General features: G+C 34.7%; 2 protein-coding genes across 7 annotated transcripts in view; one reads left to right on the forward strand and one right to left on the reverse strand.

Annotated features, from left to right (window-relative positions):
- Positions 1-950: 950 nt before the first annotated feature.
- LOC115243661 (bromodomain-containing protein 7) lies at positions 951-6,248 on the reverse strand. 6 transcript variants are annotated; one of them, XM_029820810.1, is made up of 5 exons: positions 5,973-6,028; positions 5,183-5,373; positions 4,530-4,641; positions 2,013-3,713; positions 951-1,768 (listed from the first exon to the last, which is right to left on the reverse strand). In XM_029820810.1, the coding sequence occupies exons 4-5, from the start codon at positions 3,601-3,603 to the stop codon at positions 1,092-1,094; spliced, it is 2,268 nt and encodes a 755-aa protein (XP_029676670.1). In that variant the 5' UTR covers positions 3,604-3,713; positions 4,530-4,641; positions 5,183-5,373; positions 5,973-6,028; the 3' UTR covers positions 951-1,091. The 6 variants fall into 6 exon arrangements, with proteins under 6 accessions (XP_029676670.1, XP_029676673.1, XP_029676671.1 ...); XM_029820813.1 differs by lacking the exons at positions 5,183-5,373; positions 5,973-6,028 and adding an exon at positions 6,031-6,248; XM_029820811.1 differs by lacking the exon at positions 5,183-5,373 and having other exon boundaries at positions 5,973-6,248.
- Positions 6,249-7,742: 1,494 nt separating this feature from the next.
- The window catches only part of LOC115243660 (solute carrier family 12 member 4), a 112,279-nt gene continuing 94,776 nt past the window's right edge, over positions 7,743-25,245 (forward strand). Inside the window, exon 1 of the mRNA XM_029820804.1 lies at positions 7,743-8,039. Coding sequence (XP_029676664.1) covers positions 7,973-8,039 — 67 coding nt within the window. The 5' untranslated portion in view covers positions 7,743-7,972. The remainder of the gene's footprint in view (positions 8,040-25,245) is intronic.

Below are 25,245 nucleotides of genomic sequence, written 5' to 3' on the forward strand. Positions count from 1 at the left end.
ACGCGCTATTTATACATATATATGCTTAAAATTCCAGAAATATGTTTCGAGAAAAAGAAAGAGAGAGAAAAGATTTAGCAAAAATAAATATTTTTCTATAGAAGTAGACAGAAGTTATAAGAAGACTCTTAGGCGAAAATTGAAGATTGTACCTTGAGTTATAATCCCTTCGATTCTCACGAAATGCTTGAAGTTTCTACCTACCAACTTAATCTCACGGTTTCAACTTCGAGTTTAGAGAATTGAATAGTATATTAATCTCCTTGAAACTCGGAATATTCACAGAATATCAGTATCTTTGTATATTGCATGTTATACATATATAGTATATTTCAAAGCATTATCCGCTTCATCGGGTGTGCCGCGATTTATTTTGACTATGATTGAACCTCATTGCGATTGTTGCTCGTCTTTCTTCGATTATGCTTTGAAACCCAAAATATAGCAGCATTGCATTTATCAGTGATTGATATCAATATTGTGCATTTCCTTTATGCGCACACTTCGAGATATTACTATACACACTATTATATTGGGTACAACATTGAATCAACATTGTATCTTTGATAATGCAACACGTAGTATCGGATATCGATATGTAAATTACCTTTCGCAAACATTGCATAACAAATAAGTCATTATACACAAAATAATAGATATATGTCTGTAAAAACAAAATAAAATTTGTATATACAGTTTGTATATTTCACTTCTTATAAAACTATAAGAAAATAAATGTTTAAATTTCATAAATGTCATTTAATTTTTTTAAATCAAGAAAGAAAATATATAACTCTATGTGCCATTTTTATTAAGTTTTATTTATTTAAAATCATTCTTCTAATATATTGTTTGCATCTCAAAACAATATTTTTTTCATGTCCTTGATAAAGAAAGTGTAAAATAAAAAGTTAAAATAAAATGATTAAAATAAGGCACAGGATTTTATAATTCAATTTATTAATCATACATAAAAAAATTAGCATGTCGATAATAAAATGTACAGAACTCTGTATATTTATAATTTATATATTTCTATTTATAAGTTATATGTATTGCAGAACACACTCAGATTGGAACATGCGCATGCACTAAGATTCGGACAAAATATCCTCCAGAGTTTTATCATCATGGAGAGGCGAATGTCCCAATGTGGGGTCGCTTTCTAGAAATTCGCGCAATTCGGACTCGAGATCGGTCACGCCGGATGGCTCCGTCGCGCTCAACAGGGATGGCGGCGTCTGACTACTGTGTGTCATACCGATCTGCATCTGAATCGGCGGCGGCGGCGGCTGATTCGCGCCTACAATACTGATATTCTGATTCTGCTGACCAGTCGGACTCAATAGATTCGTATTCTGAATCGGAGAAGTCGGCAGCAGGTTTGACAGCACCTGATTATTTCCATTGTTCGCATTTGGCGGCAATAACGGACTGTCGGCGACTATAGTAGGGTTATGCGTGATCGGTTCGACTTCCATGGGTTCCGGTCCACCCAAGGGTGCTATGCCCATCGCCCTACGCAATCCATCGACTGGCGCAATCCCCGACGGTGGCAGTTTCTTCGCTATGTCGGTCAGATTATCAGTGATCTTCTCGGCCAGCATCACTTCAGCTTCTCCCGCTTTAGGAACATTGGACAGATGTGCCGGTGGTGGCGCTGACAAACGTTCGTGCTGAACTTGTTTCAACCGGCCCAGCATCTGTGATGTGTCATCCAGACGACTCTGTAGAACGGCGCGTTCTTCACTGTATTTAAATTCTTCTTCTGCAAATAGAAAGCCATTTCGTGTAATTAAATAATGCGGAAGAGAACCGACATCAAAGTTATTAAATTATTCTACAATTTATTAAACGAAATAATTTTTCTGTTTTAATAAAACTTGCAGACAATTAATACAAAGCATATATTCAAGGTGAGAAATTCAGAATATAAGCTACATATATTATTGCAAATTAATTTAAAAAGTGTTAAATCGTTTATTTTTATCGATAATCTCATATATAATTACCTAAATTCTCTAAGAAGTTTATGTCGATACCGAGTTCCGAGAGTGTCTTCAGTTGCTCGATATCAACCTTGACCTTATCCAGCGATGAAATGTTACGATTCATGTCCTGTATAGGCTTCTCCAGTATATGCTTGATTTTTTCCTCTTCTTCCTTCAATTTTCGTTTTTCCTCAAGAAACTTCTTCGTCTTTCGATGATCCCCACTTGTGAGAATGTCCAACAGGTCGTCGACCATGGTCAATGTGTAATCACAATCCTTGGCGAAATCCAGAATTGACTCAGCATACTGCACAGCCGTTTCATCGCCGTAAGTCTGATAGACTAAATCGGTTTCCTCCTTGGTAAGATTAGAAAACGTCGAATCATAGCTTGGTGCGTACGAACCAAACGCCCCGTAATACAGCGGTTTCACCGGTTTCGACATGTTTCTACGATCTTCCCGAAATCCGGCCAATGCTCCCGTGCCATGGTTCAACTTGCCTATCAATTGACCTAGCGACACAGGTCTCTGATTGGTTCCAGGAATGATTCCGTCCCCGGGTACAATAATCTGCAAACTGGTAGTGCCGTCTTTCTTCTGTCGCAGAAAACCCATCTTAGAGTTTGCTCTCTTCAGACTGAGTTTCTCCGTCGCCGCTTTGGCCGCTCCTCTTGCTTGCTTCAGTATCTCTTCGGGCGTCAAGTCGTCCGGTATCGCCTCGAATTTGCCTAAACTAGCCAGTCTCATTTTTCTCTGATTTTCCTTTCTGAGTTCTTCTGCCTCCTCATTGCGTTCCTCCTGTTCACGCTCCCGCTCGATCTGCTCCTCCGTTACAGGAACATCTAGATTGTTGGGATCCTCGATGCCCAATTCGAATCCAAGCTCCTCCTTCGTTATATCGTTCATGTACATCAGTACTGGTCTGAGTTGCCGTAATTTCTCGGGAGTGACCATCTTCAAACCGACGTGCAACAGTTTTTTCGCCGCCTTGTAGTAAATAGTATCAGAGTGATTATAAGTCATAGCGTTATCGCACATGAGCTTGAAATCATCTACGAATTCTTGCAGATTCTGATAGTTGTTGTCATCTATCTTTTGTTTTATCGTACTGAAATCCATGGGATTTGTGATTATCTGAGAATAACCGGGCGCGATACTGTCCGTAACTGGCCAAGCGAAAAATTGTTGTGGATCTCGCTTTTCCATTGACCGCAACAAATGTTCCAGCAATCTCTGGAGAGGCGTACGCTCTGCTATTTTTCTGAGAACGCATGTTCTAGGTTCACGATGTGGTGATAGAGAATTTATACTACTAACGCCTACCCTTAATTCGCCACTTGGTGGCGGCCTAAGTGGTAACAACTGATTGTGATTAGTACAGCTCTTCTTAGGTACTGGCTCGGCTAAATTTTCGTCAGCGTCGCCGACTGATTCCTGACTCGATTCTTCTTTTCGTCTCTTCTTGTCTTTATGATGATGTTTATGTCGTTTATCTTTCTTTTTCTTCTTTTTTTTGAGCTTCTTGTGGCCGACATATCTGTCGTACTCTGTGTCTCCTTGACTAACAGAATAATTGAGGCCCAGTTGTTGTTGATAATGTTGCGACAGCATCGTGGCCTGACTCGGCGATTCACTACCGTGTTCAGGCGTTCCAGTACTGCCTCCTACTTTCAAGATTAACTTCAAGCTAGGCGGCTTGTCCGTCGTTGTGTACTGACCCTCTGTTAAAGAAGAAGAAAAAGAAAAAACAGTCAGTTGTCAAAATAAAGCTTTTAAAGCAGCGTACTAAAATCTTTGTTCTCTTTATAAAAGCTATACACATGATCTGCTGTATGCCGCATGCAGCAATCTTGCAGGAAATCTTGCGGAAAATTATGCAGGATAAGAGCATAATATAGCAACACAAGAAATAAGAGACGTCGAGATATGTTACAATGTGTAATATGAAGGTATTGAAAAAAAGTGCAAATTGTAAATAATTATAAAATCTACAGGATACATTAAAAAAGACAAATGGATGGGAAGTATATCGACGATAATATAAAGATGACTTTATTAACAGGATAGTGACCTTGTTTTCACATTCAACAAACTGGAAGCGAGATGGAAGTAGCTCGACTTAAACCAAACAAATCTTAATAGAAATATACATTATAAAATAATTTTCATTGTTACATTAAATCGACTGAATAATCGGCGGGAATAATCAGGGAGAGCAATCATCAAAATTGAAAATACCTCGCTGAGAGGTGAAGCGAAGCATATATGGCTTTCAATGCCACAATACATAACAGCCATAGGAATTATGTGATTGAAGTGCAACAGGTTTGTCTGTGTGTAACTGTCTAAATGTATGTACCTTGTGCCCTATGCATACTATTCTGTTGTAACAACTCTCGTTGCGTAAATCTTGTTGCACTTCAACGAATTCAATGGATAAAAAAAAAATTAAAGGGTTTGGGGCAATTGATAATCTTAGAAGCACAGCTAGCTTCTGTCGTGCAACCAGTCCATGTCCGTTGTTATTCGTCACTTACTTCTACGTCACGCCTGTTGCTGTGGAACGCTTCGTTTATACTTTCGAATCCACCTCACTTTTACTCCAACCTCACTCTCAGTTTGTCCATGGTGAAAACGTAGTCAACATTCCTGTGCATCATTAAACTATGAGTACGAGAAGGATTCCAATGAAAATTTACAGAGTGTAAACTGTATTGAACACCAAAAACTAAAGATCTTAGCTCTTTACTCTGGAGCATTTTCTTTTTCATTCGAATCCTTTTTATGATTGACATATAAGTAGAGTTTGATTTGTGGTGCAATTTGTGATAATGATGCCTCAATAACATATATCCTTACAAATCCTTACAAACCTACATCTAATTCTCTATCTTTTCTTCTGTCTCTCTTGCTCGAAAATTATACTTTTCGGAATATATTTCCTCGTTAACAAAGAGTAAATCATTCTAACAGAAAAGTCCCACTGTTGTTCTTTATCATTTATTCTAATGATTGAGAGTGGATAACAATCAACAACAATTTCACTCGATAAGAATCGACAGACGAAATAAACAACAGAAGAGAAGAAAAATTCGAAACAACGTGCTCGAAATAGTAGACAACTGTCACAGATCGAGATCCTAAGTGTCTGGACCGAAGAGAATCGCGTATATTTTCATCCTTTCCTCACCTTCGTGTCTCTCGCGTTTATGCTTTTTGTGTTTCTTCGAGCCCATTTTTCGCTCGTTTGATCACAGCTTCGTGCGAAAAACAATAATCGGCGTCTCTTAGCGTTATCTCCTCGTAACAGCCGCGCTATCCGTTGCGTATACAGACAACACAGTAGTAGCTGCCATTGATGACGTCACGTTCGTCTGTCCACTGTTTCGATTATAACTTGCGTGAAACACCGGCATGCGCGCGAACTGTCATGGTGGCGCGTCGCCCGCGCGATTCGGATACTAGTGTTCGCGTTATTCCAGTAATATATACTCAAACTATCATCGAGCTATCTTTCTTTCTCATTGACTGAAGAAATAGCAACCGAAAGTGGGCGATATTTCGAAGCGCGCTTTATAAATCGATCTTTTGATCTCGATATGAATAATCCCGATATGAAAAAGGGTACGAAACTTCCGGTGAATTAAGTTTCATCAGTGAATATAGATGACCAAATCTTTTCTTTTTTTTTAAATATCTATTTCATTGCAGAATTTTCTTTTTACGAGATTTTCATCTCGGTCGCTCGATGGCCGGGGATATTTAACGTTGAAAGTAAGAAGATCGCGAGAAAGAACACAGACCCGGCTGACCTTCTACGAGAAAAAAGCGACTTCGCGTTTCGAACATGGCGACCATTGCGCGTCCGTGTGGCCGTTCGCGTACAGAGAGCTTCGCAGACGAAAGAAACCCTCCCTAACCTATAAAAATGCGTTGCATACCGGCACCCGTTACCGTCAATCGTCCGGCACAGTACTTACCTGCGCCGATCGCGGCTCCTAGATGACAAATCCCTCTTAACGATCTCGAGCGACTCACCTCGCACGACGACGGCTCGACGACGCTATTAAAGGGACGGCGATCAGCTGTTTCTCGCTCGAAACGCCGAGAGATAGACAGACAGAGAAAGAGAGAGACGGAGAAGGAGGGACGGAGACCGAGGAACGCGTTCCTGCGGGCTGAAACTCGGGGAAAAAAATACCGCTCGCTCTCGTGCTATACTACCGTACATCTCTCGATGCGAGATGTGCGTCAGCCTCCGATTCTCACCGACTGATTTGTACCCTTCAGCGAAATCGCCGTGGGATGCGAGATGATAAATCGAATATAGCATTAGAGATAAGCGGGATAATGATATATAGTCCCCGCTATTTTACATGAGATAAATCTTCATATTTTTTTTCTAGACAGGCAGATATTTAAAAGGATTGAAATAAAACAGTTAGATTTTTTTACGTCGAATATTTTTCACAAAGCATTCTCCTGTTTTTTTTTTCTTTAGATAGAATAAAGAATAAACAATATTAATGTGTGTATATGAAATAAAATTAGCAAGACTATAACTTAAAAAAAAATTTAAAATACGTCAAGGAATATTGTGCTGGAAATATTGTTCGAGTGCCTCTTATTTCTTCTCTCTTCTCTCTCAGAGAATGGCTTATATAATTGATGACGTTTTTATGCGATACGTCCGAACGTGATGCAAATAATGTTCGCTCGCAGCGATTTCAGAAAAAAGATGGTTTATTGTCACCGCGACTTTGTATCTTTTCGTAAAAATGTTACATCCAAACGCAAATAAATTTTTTCTCCGCGAGACGTGACGTAATCGCAAATCTCGCATATTCGCGTAATCCTGAAATTATGAATTCTTATTATATGCAATTTGAATGAAGCATAAATTGCGAGTTTGCTAGTTACGTTACTGCACGCGCAATGGGTGATTGAGGGCCCGCAAGAGGGCGAGCCGATACTGCAGAGGTGCAAGAAAATATATTGAGTGTAGAGTATAGGACAATTCTCTGGCGCCAATTCAATATCTACTCCATCTTCTTTAATCAGTCTCGTTTCTGTCTCTTTCCTCCCCGTTCTCATCTCATCCTTTTGTTTTCGTTCTTAGATTCATTCGTTCATTATATTACGCTTTTTTGTACCAGTCTTTGTCCCTCTCGTCTTTGTCCAGTCATCAATCGTCTGTGTGTCTTTCTCTATCTCTGATTTCACCTTTATACTAATATTATTATAATCATCTGAAAGATAAGATAAGAGAATATTTTCTTTTGTCACTTATATATTTCATAACATCTAACATCCTGGGATGTTTTGCTCCAAGATTAAATAAAATGATCTATCTCTATCTATTTATCTTTTGTTCTTTATCTCTCTTTCTCTCCCCGTCATCATTCTCTTTGTCGTTCCTTATGGCCTTATGGCATCATATTGTCCCTCCTCCTCTCTTCGTCGTTATTTTCCCGTCCTCATCTTTCTGCTGTTTTCCTCTCTCTGTCTTTCACTCTTGGTTTTCTCTACACGCTACATTGTCAGTATATATACATATCAGTATACCAGACACCAGACACGATTCTCGCTTTTCGATACCATGCGTTGCTCTCTTTCTCTCTTTCTTTCTCTTATGCTCGCTCGCTCGTCGTCCCATCCCTCCTTCTCCAGTCACTGCCCTTACTCCCACTCCGTACCGTCTCATGTGTATAACGATAACACCGGGCTGCGGCGCGGCGTCGCGCTGCGTACAGTAACGTTCCGTAATTTCACATCGGCGAATGGGGAACGCGCACGCGAGTGACAGCGCGCGAATGTGCCGGACTCGTTCACATCTCGAGTGTCATCCAATTGTGTATTTGCATCGTGAGTAATTGATCGTTCGGCGTTTCAGTCTCGCGATCCGCCGTTGGGTCTGCCATCCAATCAGGGAAAGGAGGTAAAACGAAAAAACACACAAAGAAGATAGGGCAGGAAAAGGATGGAGAGATTTCGAGTGACGCCGGCGAACAACGCTACACGTTACACGCAGCCGGTACGCGATTGCGGTGAGTGTTTATTTGTTTGTTCGTTTCCGTAACACGCGTACACACATACGCGTGCGTACATATCATCGTAGGCGGCGAGAAACCCCACGTGCTCCCCGTGGAAAACGCGTGGGTCTGTCGCCGCGCGCGCGTATTTTTAACGCCGATCGTGTTGCATCTCTTGTGCATGAGTCGCGATAATGCGATCCACCATGTTGCGCGCTATCCGCGTGCTCCGCTTGCCGCTTGCGGCTGACTTCGCATTGCTCTCGGAGCGGGTGGCGCATGGCTGTCGCAGGTCAAAACCCTAGCGCGTGATAGTTCCCGTTCTGCGTCTAGAAAAAAGGGGGTGGAATCAGACATGACACTCTCGAAGAAAGTAATGATAGCTTTCGGATAATGAAATGTACCCAAATAGCGCAAACCTATTCTATAAATATTCTATAAATATCCTATTTCTATAAACATTCTATAAATATCCTTTAGTACGAATATTTGATAAAGTGAGAAAAACGATCTATAAATAGAAATCTGCATAGAACTTCAAAATGAGATCGTTTTAGATACAATGTTCTAAGGAGATTTATAAAATAGTCTTTTAACACGAGAATATTCTACAAAGATTCATAGATAATTCTGTAAGAATATCCTCAAAATAGTATATTTGACACTAAATAGAATAGTCAAAGAATATATGGTGCTATCAGGTATACTGTCTTCTGAATAACACAATTGAGGCATCATTGTAAAGATCTTAGCGATTTGATAATGAGTTATTTTGAAAAATAAAATTCGAATAAATTATTTAAAATAGATTCATTGATGATTAGAAAATGTCAGTGTCGGACAATATTAATATTTCGCGATAATGAGAATTAATTACGAATCAAAATAGAAAAGAATTGTTGCATGTTGCTGCAAAACAAAGCACTTTGCAAAATAATAGACATAATAATAAAATATAGGGAGGTTAATCAACCGCGACTTGATAAAAGATGTTCGCAAAAACATCCGCAATGAAAAGCATTATCCTCGCTATATTAATCATGCATTTGCATGCTCAATCGCAACTATTTTCATTCGCATTATCAAATAATACGAAAATGTGTACGAGATATTTTCTTCTTTCGATAAAAGGCAACAAGTATATGGCCTATTGATAATTTATCGTCATTATCGTATTCGCCTGATTTCTCATCGAAACTTGAAAAAGATACAATCTGTGAACATCCAATATGTTTTATCCTTCGTATCGTTGCGAATAAAGGATAGCTCGGCGTGTCGAGAGAAGCTTTCGTTTCAAGGTCGATCGATCGATCGTCGTCACGACGGAGATTAAGACCAATCGTGTTAGAAGTTCGAAGTAGCCGCGATCAATACAAACTGTTTCATAAACATTTTTTTTCACGTCAGTCTTCAAAAGCATATTTCTTGATGGACTGAAAGCCTTCGCTTATTAAAAATTTTTCTTTGTTAATTGTGTAATAATAAAAATCTGTTTTTATATTAATATAAATTTAATCTTAAATGATTAGATAATTTTAATGATTTTATTTACCATATATCAATATTGAGTAAACTTTACTTAAAAACAAATTAAAGAATTTAATTATTAGAATATTTTATATATATATATGCTGATTGAAAAAAATTACAACAATTTAATCGTAGAATAAATAATTCCAAGTTTATCAAAGAATACACTCTTAAAATGTGATGGGAAATATTTAAAGTACTGTATATAAGGCATATCTGTGTGAAATCACATTTGTGTAAAAGTATTTCGTCTTATCTTTCTTAAATAATGATTTACAAAATCTTTGATATATTTAAAGTGTAAAACTAAGAAAAAAGTATTGAGTAAAAGAAAAAGTCTTAACATTTAAATGAGACATTAAAACATTGTATGTATAATACAAATTCTATTCAATCGAAAAATATATATTTTTATTAAAATATAGAGTTTTCTTAGAATAGTTTATAATTTATAGTTTATAATATAGTGTTAGTTTATGATCGACTGTGACCAGTCTGCGTTCGCATGCTTTATGTTTTCCCGAAACTCTTTAGAATCGTGTGCAAAGCTTGGCTATTTTTATCGAGAAACGATCGTCTCAGGCGCATAAATGACAATTTAGCACAATTTAGCCAGCATTTCCGCTTAATAACGTGACTTTTCGATTTTATTGGTAGATCGGTTATTGACGAATTAATATTCGTCGCTGATATTTTCATTGATGTGTTATTCTGTATCACTTTTTCGTTATAGTCATATGACACATAAAACGAATAAACTTTATCATTAAATTAATCAAAGAAACAGACGTTGTGTTCAATATCGAAAATCGTTTCAAGAATTCGAAAAAGCACATCGTTGTTTAGTTATCATTGCAGAATTACTATTTATATTTTCGACCGTGACATTGTGTGTGAAAGTTACTTTCCCATTTAGATAAATGCAAGATGTGTTTTGCAAGATATCACATTGTTCATTGCATTTCTTGCCGCGACGATCAAAAAAGGAAATGGAGTGTAGTATATCGGTTATACATTCACTTGCATCAAAAAAGCGCCCGTTCTTGCAGATTAATCTTCGTACACGGAATGCAGCGAACTGCAATGAGATAAACGCCCGTCAAATCAGTTGCAAGCAAAATTGTTTGACGCGAATCGATGCAATGCACGTCGCATGAGACAGTAATTGTCGCCGCGGTAATAACCGCGATTATTGTATAGTATAGTAGCGTTTGAAGATGCTTGAACGTTCTGAATTCTGAATAAAATTTAAATTTAATTACAAATTTTCTCACAAAAATATTATTTTAAGCATAATGTAATATCCTAGAGAGAGAGAGAGAGAGAGAGAGAGAGAGAGCACCATCCTAATAAAAAATTATTTAGTCCACTTTTTATATGTAATTTAATGAATCTCGCAAATAACATAACACTATAATTCAATAAAAACTTTAGAAAAAAATCTTTGGAAGAACAATATAATTAAAACTCTTTAATTTTATAGTATTTGAAGTTTTCATGATTATTATAACACCGTGACCTATGAAGGAATAGTAATTTTCTCGAGGGGTGTCTCACTCACCAAAAATTTGTACATGCATTGCGAATTACCGGGAATTACCCAAGTAATTCAATGTAATACGCCGTGTAATTTTAAGTAATGCGACGGACAAATTTACATTCGAGTTCAACTATAGAAGACGTACTTTCAGATGAAAGGTCATTATTTTGAGTTTTTTTCTTTTATTTATTGGCTTAGGTTGGCACTCCTTTTATTTAGTTCTTTTTAGTTTTAAATGACATTTCTCTGGACATTCTTCTTACTCGTAATAATCTATCTGTAGATAATCGGCCGCATTTCGTATCACAAAACCAACATAGTGTCGATTTTCTTACCAACAATATCTTATTTTTAATTTAAAAAATTATCTTTTTTTTGCGCTTGTTATCTATTTATCTGAAATATTGATAAATAATCATAAATTTGGCTTTCAGAGAATTATTCACGCGTATCTAAAAGACGTTCTAAAGACGTTATAACGACATTATTTTTACTTTTTAAGACGTTTTAATCTTGTCTGAGTTTTATTGTTTTGTGCTATAGGACTTGTAAATCAATGCGAAGTAATGTGGCGTAATGCGAATACGACGTAATGCGAAGTAATGCGTAAGTAATTCCAGAAAAAATGTACATGTATTGCGACAGTGAGACACCCCTCGGATTTTCTGAAACATTTTGTATTGAAACCATATTCTCTTACGGGTATTAAAGTGCATCCAAGTTCATATCTCCTATTCTCTTCGCGACCGCCGCAGAATCTTATCGTTTAATACGATAGCTAGAACAGATATTGACGTTTAATGTTCGATTATCGTCCCTGAATTTTTTGACAATGATTCATAAAACTGTAGAGATTGTTGCTATGATTTCACAAATGCATTGTATAATGATGACGATTAAAGTATATTATTCTAATAAAAGATGGAAGAAAAAATAAAAGTTATTTAAACTTTCAATATTGCTCAATTTTTATTTCATAATTATTATCTTATTTTTATTTTTTATTTTTTCGTATAAATTTGATATCATGAAAATGAGGAAAATGAGTCATGAAAACACTTCCATGTGAAAGATCAGAACGCTGCCAATATGATCCAGGATTAAAATATCCGTGCGATTCGCATCTCTCGTACGGCGAGCGATTATGCGCATCAATCCAAATTCTCTGTAGAACTTGTTTAATTTGGTACGCGATAAATACTCGCCGGAAAAAGATCGTGGTCATTCGATGTTCCGTGACCGCAGCTGCAACATCGTGTTTTCCTGGAATGAGTACGCGCATGTACACGCACACACGCTATTATATGTAGGTATATAAAATGACGGATATATATGGAAACGATCTCATGAAGCGAGATGAAATTTTATTGTGCGAATCCGACGCGCTGAATTTTCTAAAAAGAAATCCATCTGATCTCTGATTCATAAGCTTTGCATGAGAGTCACTCGTGATACCGGTCCGAAGGCTGGACTTTGTCGATGAGGAAACTCGCCCTGACAGAGCGAGACAGGATTAGTACGAAGAGCGTGAGGGGAAGACTGTGCAGCTGCATCCCTGCCACAAAGCAGATTCGACGGTGGTCGATAATCGCGTATAACCCCGCCCTATACCCCTGCGATCGTGCACGTGTCTTTTATGATCTTTCCTTTGTCTTATTTACCTTTACCTACTTTCATTTCTTTTTTTTTGGACGTTATGATATGAAGAAAATTTATCCTTACCAATCCAAATTTATTGGACATTGTTCATAAAAATTTAAAAAAATATAAAATAACATATATAAAATTAAAAAGTTGGTTAATATAAAAAAAGAAGAAAACAGATTTGCAAAATTTATATATTGTATAAATATATTATACGATAATAGCAAGACTTATTCTCTAGTTTTATTATTATTATTATTATTATTATTATTATTATTATTATTATTATTATTGTCTTTAATTATAATTATTGATTATTTTAGGCCAACGAATCGACTTAATCAGTTACGTTATATTAAGGGATTTTTTATCATAATTTTTTGAATGCAGCTAATATTTAATGATTTCAATACTAGATATCTATAGTGAATGACCTCTTTTTATCACTCTCATTGCATCCATATTCTGACTACAATTAGCGTTAAATGCGGTCGACTGGTTCTTGTTTCATGTTGACATTGAACTCGATCTTCATATTAGGCGAATCAAATATAGGATTAGCCGGTCACATTTAACGCGAAGTTGTTCAATAAAAATGCTTGCATATACGTTTAACCATGTATGCATACATACATGCATCTCCTTCATATATACAGGGAAATTCGCCCCGTGAATGTCAAATAAAACGTGTGGCGCCCTCGAACAATCGAAGCTAAAGGATATGACCGTCGGTTAGTAACTTTTTTATCTGTGCCTTTATCCAAATGAGGAATGATTTTGATGAAAGATGTGTTAGGATCTTGTTTTTAGAATAATTTATTTTCATATAAATATTAGAATATTATATATTATATATATATACAGGGTGAGTCATTTTAATCAACGCACGCAAATATCTCGGAAAGTAAGCTCGACGGAGCGCTCACGCACACTACCAGACGCGCGGCTAAAGGTCGGCGCTGATTAGCCACACTTTACTCAATAATAACTCCTTTATTAAGCGTTATAGAAAAAAATGTTACAGGACTTTTCTGTTCAGTTTACTGTACTCTACCCGCTCACGAACGTTGGCACAATCTTTACCAGACACCCTGTATATACATATATATATATTTGTTATTATAATATATTTTTACGTTACGATTTTTACTTAATTTTCTAAAACAGATTTTAAAAGAATTTCCTTTTTTATATGAAAAAGATGATTAAGATTATATAATATATTTTAAAATAAATGCAAAAAAATATTTATTTTTTTTATTGATTAATTTGTTTTCTATGAATTCCATGAATTAAGCTAATGTTAAGTAAGTTTAATTAAATAATCAAATAATTATATCAATTTTTTAACAGAAGCAATGTACATACATACATATACATATCATATATACAGGATGATTCAGAAATACTTGAAACTTTAGGGTTGAGTTCTGTACACAAAAACAAGAAAAAGAATGAAAAATGTCATATAAACATATGTCCGGAAATGCCTGGTTTATGAATTATAATCGAAAGATTACATTCAATTCATGGCCTGATCTAAATCCATTAGATTTTTATCACTACGTCCAATTCATCTTTGATCAAACACCGCGTTCGATTTGGAAAGATTATCTTTTTTTTTTTTCATGTCGCATGCGACACATAAAAGACACTAAGTCAGTCATGGTAGTAATATACAAAATAGTTTATACCTCTGAAACGATCGAGTTTTCGACCTATATTTACTAAGACTTTTTTACTCATTATCAGTATTGTGTGTACTATCTACCATATGAATGTTGAATTCTTTTTTTTAAATATCCTGTATAGTACGATAATTTCAAATTTCAAAAAGTTAATTGAGCCGATGCATATGAAAGGCGCAACCATTGCATCGTATTTTCTGCAAACATCATGTTTTATTTTCATGAGATGTAGCATACACATAAGACAAAATGTCGAAATGATTTGTGCCATAAATCCATAAAAAATGCGCATTTCCACATATGACACAATATGTCAGCGTGATATTATGTACGAACCGACATTTCGCCATTCTGGCGCACCGCCAGAACAGAAGCATTGCATTCGGATGTTCACCAAAATTATGTTAAACTTGTTCATTTCGTCGACAAAAACGAAGTGCGTAATTCATGTTTAACATAAATATAAATAAAATTCAGCATTCACTAAACAGACATATAAATAGGAAGAAATTAATTGAATAATAATTAAACTAATTTACATTTTGAATTGGGATATCTTTTGCATGGAAGTTTGATATTTTTCTCGAGCATAAAAAATTTCAATGTTTTATATATTTTGTCGATATTATATACTTGCGCGCACGATTTGTGCAAACGCAAGAATTATTTTGAATTTTGACTAAAAAAAAGTCCGGATATTTGAACATATGGCAAGTTATCTCACCGATTGTATAATCCGTGGCTGAGAGAAATAAAGAGAGAGCTTAAGCGGACAATACTGGTTTGATCCCACGGCCAATTCCTCGGTATATTCTCGTTCTGTGAAAAGCGAGGAAGTGATCGGTGGCGGCGGCCTTTCATTCATGAAGCCGATCTTCTCATTTTAACGAGACGCGAAGCGCATTTCGACGCGAGAACGCGTGCTGCGGCAATGTTGAGAGAAAGAAGGGACCCTGCATGTCAATTGACGTCGATATTATATACTTGCGCGCACGATTTGTGCAAACGCAAGAATTATTTTGAATTTTGACTAAAAGTCCGGATATTCGAACATATGGCAAGTTATCTCACCGATTGTATAATCCGTGGCTGAGAGAAATAAAGAGAGAGCTTAAGCGGACAATACTGGTTTGATCCCACGGCCAATTCCTCGGTATATTCTCGTTCTGTGAAAAGCGAGGAAGTGATCGGTGGCGGCGGCCTTTCATTCATGAAGCCGATCTTCTCATTTTAACGAGACGCGAAGCGCATTTCGACGCGAGAACGCGTGCTGCGGCAATGTTGAGAGAAAGAAGGGACCCTGCATGTCAATTGACATTTATGCCCGGCGATACGTCATGACAAACTTCCATCACAATACACAATAGCCGAGTTCGAAGAAAAAGTGAGTGAGAGAGAGTGAGAGAGAGAGAGAGAGAGCGAGAGAGAGAGAGAGAGAAAGAGAAAGAGAAAGATAGAAATTTTCGGCGTTTATTCAGCGGTGTTAAAAATATGACAAATTGTCGCACAAATTTTGACACAAATTTCGCAAAAACCCAATTAAAGATTATTAAATTTTATATGGCAAATAATTTTTGATATGTTTTTTACATCTTTCAAATGGCTTTTCATATAATTATTTAAATTTTTCAATTAAAATTCATATAGATAGAAAATTAAAAACAAAATTTGATTGTTATAATTTAATTGGTGATTCTATTTTAGTGCATTGTTGCAAACATATATAAATAAATAAAAGTTTTAATTTTTACATTGTGAAGTTTAATTCATGCATTTTTAAATATAAAAGTCACAAGATTTTAATTCTTATAGGAGTATAGATCAATTTCCAACATTAATGACATTTACGGCTGATCAATTTGCAAAAAACTATCACTTTTTTTGGAGAAAATCCAATCAAGTATATTTTCAGAACGATCTCGAATTAGGATATGAAATAATGCTGCGTCGCGCGAAGGAATTCAGTCGGGGTTAAAGGGTTAAAGCGCCATAATCTGCCGCGTTAGGCAAGCGGAATTGGAGGCAAAAATCCAGCCAACGGTTGAATCATCCTGATGGCATGACTATAGTTGGGCTGCTATAAAGTGAGCCGAGGGAGCTTTAACCGGTTCGCCGTCGCGCGTGTGTATGTGAAAACAATAACGACGTAATTGGGCCAATAATAAAATAATCGTTAGATACTTGGGAGCTGCATATTTCTATCAGCTTCTCTCTCTCTCTCTTTCTCTTTCTGTATCGCATCTTCGTATGCATTTAAGCACGGAAGATGTTGGTCTCATTCGCGTCAGACACGTGTCTTACGCAATTGCGGCATATCGTATGTAAGAACTTTCAAGAAATTAAACCGCTAGGAAATTTTTGCGTAAAAGCTGCAAACGTGCTAATGGCAATTAGCGTACATTTTACGAATGGGATATTTAAATAATATTCCATTTTAGGAAATTAAAATCGTAATATTTTAATCGCAAATGGTTCATCTGCTAAATTGGATAAAAAGAGAGTTTAATTTAGATTTTTTTAATTTTAGTGATATCTTAGTATTTTAAGTTTAGATTTGATTTTTATCATTTTATTATATTAGATTTAATTGTATGTGTGTATGCATGCGTTCATGATTAAGGATTTTTTTCGCTAATTGTATCTTGTTTTTATAAGGACGACGATAGTGATAAAATAATAAAACTAACTAACGAAAACATCGTAAAATATTGGAGGAGACCGGATGGTAAAATGTTATAACTCAAATGTATGTGGACCGCAAATGTCGAAGTTCGGAAATGTACTCGAAATGGTCCCCGGCTATCCGGACTTCCGACAGTCGATACAGTGCCGGCGATTTATCCGGCGCAGAGTGCTCTAGTATCGCTGATTCCGATCAACAAAGGCCTTGGAAGAACTAATCATTGCATACAAGATGGCTGACGAAATATCGAAAATAATTTTTCGCGCGCTTTCTTTTTAAATTGCAAGATGTCAAAAAGGGGGAAAGTATAATTTTTTGATTGCAAGAGAGATTAGAAATTGATAATCTTTTTACAAATAACACGATACACAGACATACACACCGCTCAATCAATTTTTTTTTAATGAAAATAATTTAAAATATTTTAAAATATGTCTAAACTTTTTGATCTCGCGATTATAGAAAATAAAAAGAAATTTGCAAAGACAATCTCCAATTTCTTTAGAACGAGACAAATTCAAATTTATTGGAAAAGTATTCGTGCTTGACCGTTAGTGCGCAATTTCCGGAATACGACGAACGATTTTTTAGATAAAATGCAAGGAAAAGTACCTTCTCGCGAAAAGAAGTTGCTGACGCGTTATCGTCTGGCTTAAGCTCCACCCCGTAGCTCGGCATCGGTCGATGAAACTCTGTGTACCCCACCTTAAAACTATCTCCGATGGAAATGTATTATGCAACGCACGCGTACTCACCACCGGCTATGTGTAGCTCTTTAATCGAGCTTTAATACTTTGTCTTCCTCACTCTCTGTCCTCGAGCGCAATATCATTCCGCGAAACGACACGTAAGTGCCTTTTGACATTAAATATTTTAATCGTGGGCGACTCCTGTCTCTCTCGCTTTTGCCGGACACGGTTACGGTCGTCTATATCCGTCCATTCGGTAAACTCACAACCCTCGGCTATATTATACCAGTTATTAACAGGCTATGGATGAGAAAAGCATATATTTGTTGAAAAAAGACAAATGTGCACATTAAGAGAGTATAATATTTTTTTTTGTTATTTAGGAATATTAGAATACTTATGATTATTCTTCTTTATTAAATTAAATATTGACATAATAAAATGTACTTAAGTTGAATTTATTTATGTGTTTGTGTGTGTGAGAAATATATGACACGAAAGAGAATTTATATAAATATAATTAAAATATACATATTATTTTAATTGAAGTTTTAAAAATCTTTCAAACTATAAATAACAAGTATTTTAACATTTACGTTTATTATTATGATTTTAGATTAGTATACTATGGGGTAAAATGTGATCTCTCGATGTGTAGAATTTACAACAGTTACTTAATAGATTATATTTATGAATTCTTATTATTTTCAAAAATAATAACAAAGTATATTTTTTGCGGAATCGTTATTTTCACGAACCCTTTCGAACGTGTATTTTCGCTTTTTGCAACGTAGGTATACAGAAATAATATTTTCTAAGAAAATAATTTCAATATTTGCATCTGTACATGTGCGACATGTAAATCGTTGGCATAGCCTTGATATGAGCGAGATTACAAGGCACTTCATTTACGAGAAGGACGCAGGAGACACTACGCTCGTGTGAATCATCCACGAAATGCAACCGTCCTAGACATTATCCCCGCATCGGTTCCCTTTGATTGTGAAGATTACAGGACGATGTTTTGTTTATTCGTGCCGTTTGCGCCGTGCTTTACGCGTGGCGGACATTCATCAGCGTTGATGCACGGAACCAAAATATGATCAAACACGCGATTTCATTGCGACGCGATGCAACTCATTCGAAAATCAAGACATCACATCCAAAGGATTTATGTCGCCCTTCTGATTCATCTTTTCTTCTTTTGTAAAACGCGGCGGAGCTGCAATAAGCTCCTTTATCGATTTATTTTTTGACTTTAATAAAATCAAGGAAATACATTTTAAATATGTTTTTCAATAAATTTTTTTTTTTTAATTTACTGCTTTTCCATATATATGTATATGATATTTATAAAAAATAAAAACATTATAAGAGCATTATTATAAGAAATGTAATAAAAAGATATTTTCGTTATGCCATTCAATGAACGATTGCGTTCGCATCAGGTGAGTTAATAAAAGCGTTTTCGGTGGCAAAATCAGATGCGGTTTACAAACTAAATATGTATTTACCATGTTATACATGCATTATCGTTTAATCATTGCGCTCATTCAATATTCTCTAATTCGTTTCTGCCTACCGAGTCTGTAGCAAAACAAATATTGGCACTGTCGATGCTGCCGAAATAATCCAATTCCAGCTTTATCTTTTTTGATCCGCCAAATGTAAAATACTTAAGACGGATTATCAAGTTTCGTTGTTAATGCGTGAGCTTTTTTCAAGATCTTAGAAGAGTTTTAGACAGTTTAATGTGAACTGAAAGAGTGAAAGAAGAGGACTTGTGATGCCAAAGTGTCACGGCTTGAAAACTTTATACATATATATATATATATAAATACAAATATACACGTGTAATAAAAATTCCATATTGATAAAAATACATATTTATTTCATATAAATACTAAGATATAGTAAAAGCAATGATTTTTGATTTTACATGTATGCATAAAAATATAAATATTATTTTGCTCCTAAAAGTGTAAATGGAAGAAAAATTGTAAATTATACGTAATTTGATTTAAATTAACATATGTATATTTGCATAATTAAGTCAGAATCCAAATCAATTTACTGATATTTATTAAACGCGTTTGACATTTTATATTTGAAACATATAAAATACATATATGAATAAAATGATTTATCGAATTAAGAGTTGCGAGATGGACGTCAATAAACACCTTTTTCATCAAGTTTAATTCGTTTAAGTTATGAAAAAATGTGAAAATAAGCTCGCGTCTTTCGCTCCATGTTTTCTTGGAGAAATGTCAAGGTAAACCGAAAGTTGTCGTCGACTTGTTCGGATGTTTCACAGATTCTAATATTAGTCTTTTATCGATAAATATAGATAAGAAAACATTATTAGCACAAATAAAAAGTTAGAGAGATCGACCATAGAGATACTTATATTTACTTTAACATAAGTCTTTAATAGAAATGCATACATACACATAGTAGAATTTAATGAATATAAAAAGAAAAAAAGAGATACAAACTATTAACCGAAATTGCGCTAATTTTTTCTCTATCACGTACATACATATTTTAACAAAGTTATGTATTTTGAGTGACATAAAAACATACATAGATGAATTTTAACATAGAATATATTTTTTATTTATATTTTGCGGTAAAGTCCGTTTGTCTTAGATTGAGGGAGAAATAGTTTCGTATGCGAGGATAAAGTTGACATCAGACTGGTAACGAGAACGCGTTAAATTTATATATCAGACTTTTCCGATGAAAATTGTGTGATGGATCGTTTTGTTACATATATTTTAAGATACGAAGATTAAAATTGAATAATTGTTTAATAACAAAACAAAACTCGATATATTATTGTTCTATAATAAAAACTTAGTTATAAAATATGAATGAAAATACTATATAATCGTTAATGACAAAAAACATACACATATATAATAAATAATAATAAAATAGAATTGGGAAGGAGGAAATATTCAGAAATTAAAATGCCATTGAATGCATTTGCGAAATAATATTTCTCGGCGAACAATTAACTAATTTAAATTAATTTTTTAAGATGAACAATAAATATAAAATAAATAATGATAAACAATAATAAACTGTTTTATCTTTTTTTAAAGAATAAGATATTCAAGAACAAGGAACAAAGTATTAAATCTTGGTATTATACATATACCTATATGTATGTATATATAATATAAATGTCAGCTTTTATTAGAAATAATACAATACTTCTTCGTGAAGAATTAATTAACACAACGTCGTTAATTTTGTTAATCACGCACCAATCACTGAATGTTACGCAGTTGCAGCGCATCTGGTAGCGATATCTACGAGCGTATGTAAGTAATCCACAGCACTTAACAATAATCGCATTAAAGTTTCATGCGCAACAAGCGTGAGGCGAACGCGAAGAAAGGCTTCAATTATTTGGATCGTTGAAAGACCATATGGATCGATTAAAAATTTTATAAACATAAAAGTCAACAAAAAATGAGATAGACATTTTAATTATCGGAAGACATATCACACAATTTCAAATTTATGATTTACCGAAAATAGATTTCATTATATGTATGCACCATATATACATTATATATATGATTATTATTAAGAAGGAACTAATGCAATGCAATCAGAGTATTATTTATTGTTCAATATATACGGATCATATTGACAACGAAATTCTTAATTTATAATGATTTTGTATATGACTTTAACATAGTAATGTAAGATATAAACTCTTATATAGATTAATAGAACACGCGCAATTTCAGAGTGAACTGTATTTGATGATTGAAGACATGACAATTTTTGAGTCTTATCACTTCGATATTTTTATCGCGTAAATGGAGGAATTTGTTCTCAACTGTGTACCTCATTTTTCCACTATCCTAAGTTATTGAACGACACTTACAATAAAAAAGATAATATTGTCAATTCGCAAATCGCGTAAGCCGACGTGACGTCTTCTCGCGAGAAAAAAACGCGTTCGAAAAAAATGCGAAACGCTTATAATCCGTGCGTGTAATCGGCTTCAAACTAGGTCGAGGAGACAGACCCCGTTTCTATCCTTCGCGCATTCGCGAATTTATTGCCCGCGGCCGAACAACAATCAACGATTCGGGTCAGAACCGGGCTTTGCGTTGCACCGATCCGGAAGGCGATTGAGACGAAAATCGCGCATATAAATGCACGATAAGTGTCGTTATACATTGTTGAATGTAAAAATTTGCAAAAAGAGAATAATACGGTATCGAATCCATACCGTATTTTTGGTGACAAATATTTTTTATGCGTTGATAATCTATTAAATCAGAATTTTGATAATTACAATGATAAATTAAAAATACAATGTTAATCATTTTTAAAATTTTAAAATTTTATAAGTTATATACGTTATATAAGTTATATAAGTTACATATAAGGTATATAAATCTTTTGAAAAAGAATTTAAAAAAATATATGACGAAATTTATTACCAATTATGAGGCAAGAAAATTAATTACACGCATGCTCTCTGATGTTTAAGATACAATTATACGTAAAGAATAAAACTGCGGAAAAATACAAGCTGGCAAGAATGTAGATGGGGGGAAAAACGCTTCTTTTGCGACACGAATCGTGTAAACTGTTAGGTAAACAGTAATTAACGACAACTTGTCGTTTTAATTGTGCAATTGCAAACGCATGCCGCGAGTGATTAGTACACTTAATAATAGTCAAGGTTAATGCAGTTATAAAATATCGAATCCTGTCATGATAATCAAAAATTCTGCTTTGTTTAACAAAAATGCATTCTACTAGAAGCATTTTGTTGATACAATTAGAACATTTTTCTCAGTGTGCGTACTTTTTCGATATATAAAATGATGTGCGTCATCCGGTATACCCGTCTAAATCGCATACTTGAATGCATTTCATGAAACTCGATGCAGTTAATTCGATAACCGGCTTATTTCGATAGATGATTCCTAAGTGAAGCCCTCTGTGTTTTAGCATTAAGCTGTAACAGTGCAAATTTGTTACTAGCTGATTGATGGGCTTCATTATTGTGCCCGCGCGTCGTCTCACTGAATCTGACATATATTATAGTATATTCGACAATTAATTACGATAATTTAATCGAAAGATTAAAGGAATATTAATTTGCCTAACTGCCACAAAATAACAAATAATAGTACAGTAATAGCATTCACTCAAAAAAATGTCTTGCTGATATAGGTAGATTTCTAGGTGTCACAACAAAAATTTATCGCTATTTTTTGTATCTGTTAGAATATTGTCTGTTACATATAGAATTTATAGCAGCAATATTCTAATAATATCTTCTAGAAAATTTAGGTCCCATTGCCAAATGTTAATCACTGCATTGGATAAATATGAGTTTCGATACTACAGCTAGAACGATCTTTGTGAGAAATATAACTGCCAATTATAACTGCAGCATCGAAAAATTGAGAGAAATTGTTTAAAAGAGCTGGATAGATTGGGCGCGTTATACAAATATGTTAGATGTGAGGATTATATATTCATTTGTTTCTTGCCGCTAATTTTTTCTGTGTACCACAGCCAAACTTTATAACAAGTATGATTGGCCTTAACATGGATAGGCGCCACAGAAAAACATTCTTTCTAAATTTCACAAACAGTTCAGATATAAATTCTGTCTCTGTCACTTAGATTGATTAAATGCGAAACATATGCGATATCACAGTATTTGCTAATCATTTATGTACCTCAGTTAATTTTGCGCACCCAGAAAATTTTTGCTGTAGTTGCAATACCACTTTTTTGAGTGTTGATTTTGGTCATTGTCAATGTACACTCGGAAATTCTTTAAGGAATTATAAATAATATAGTTACTTATAATCATTTGTAAAATAATTACACAAACATAAAACACATTGATAATATGTGCAATTATGTGCGACATCATCATAAATATTGCAACATGAATTGTAATATGCAATATTGCTAAATGAGTTTGTAAGAAGAAATAAAAACTGTATCGTACGAATAAACAGACGCGCAATTTTTGTTTATTTTTTTTTATGCGTAAATCATGTGGTATTTCTTTTTTGTCAAATTTAATATACTTATGTCTTATACATTTTCAAGACAAATTCCTTGAATTATCATCTCAAGTTTGCCCAATCCTACGGCACACACTTTGTCAAATATACACACGTACTCAGAAACATATATCATCCAGTATTTCATCTCAGCAACTCTCAGATAATTCGTTCTTTCTCACCGGACTTGTCATTCTTTATGATGAAAAATTCAAACGGGGTGACGCAACTTTCAAGAAGAATGATACATTTCCGTCATCGTCGAATCGAATCGTTACTTTACCGAGAAAACGGAACTCGCGAACATGAGATTAATAACAAGTTGATATTGCACAACGTAGATTTTCCGTCGTGTAAGAGGGCGGCTTTATTCTTTCGATAATGCACGCAAGTGAGTCTCCCGCAGGATAATTCCTGAGCTTTTCCGACATTTAATATCCTGCTAAAGGATGAAATATTCTTATCTTCCGCTTTTTCCGCGGAAAATAATACACGATACAAACCGTATTGCATACGCGATTTCTTTTCTAACGTATTCTTCGCTTTTTCTTGCTTTTCCTTTTTTTTCATTTCGATATTTACTTACTTTTTTCATTTCTTATTATACATACTTTTTGCGATTCTTTTTGAGTTCTACGAAAGAAATTCTTGCGAAGAAAGAAGCTTATTAATTTTTTAATCTCGAGCTATGTTATTAAATTATGGTATGCAAGACGCATGTAATCATATTTCCCTATGCAAGTAGATTCTGCGCGAATTAATTCAATTAATCAAGACTATCGGTACCATGCCAGATGCCAATCTTAAATCTGTCAAGACTAGGGAAATTATTTTAAAATTATTATGAAGACAGATCGTGTAGTATTCAAATATCACGTTGTTAGAATACATATAAATGCAGATTAAAATAATTTGATAAGCCCAGAACATATATGGATGATTCTAAATCCATTTCAAATTTTCTTATAATAGTTTTAAACAGTCTCAATGATTATTTTATTTATATTAGTAAAATTGTTGCATGTGAATCTAAAATTAAAATATTAAATTCTTCTATTAAAATCATTTAATTAAATAGATTTGTATGGTAAATTCATCGAGAAATCTCGACTTAATCTTCTTTTTATTACGTTTTTTGTTATTGTCAAACAGAAAATGGAACGTAGAATGTTAACATGAAAATAATAAAATTGAGATAGATCATTTCTCGGTTATCGAGGACTCATCGTTTCCTTTGTGTAACAGCATTTAGAACGATAAGCCATTAGCGATGTTGGATGGATGATATACAAGAAAAACTAAAAGTAATAAAATAAAAATGTCAAAGGAAAGAAAGAGAGGGGGGGGGGGGATGGGCGGGGCGCTCTCGTTCGGCGTTTTTC

Source organism: Formica exsecta, unplaced genomic scaffold (genome assembly GCF_003651465.1).
Source record: "Formica exsecta isolate Colony F162 unplaced genomic scaffold, ASM365146v1 scaffold72, whole genome shotgun sequence".
In the NCBI taxonomy this organism is placed as follows: Eukaryota; Metazoa; Arthropoda; class Insecta; order Hymenoptera; family Formicidae; genus Formica; species Formica exsecta.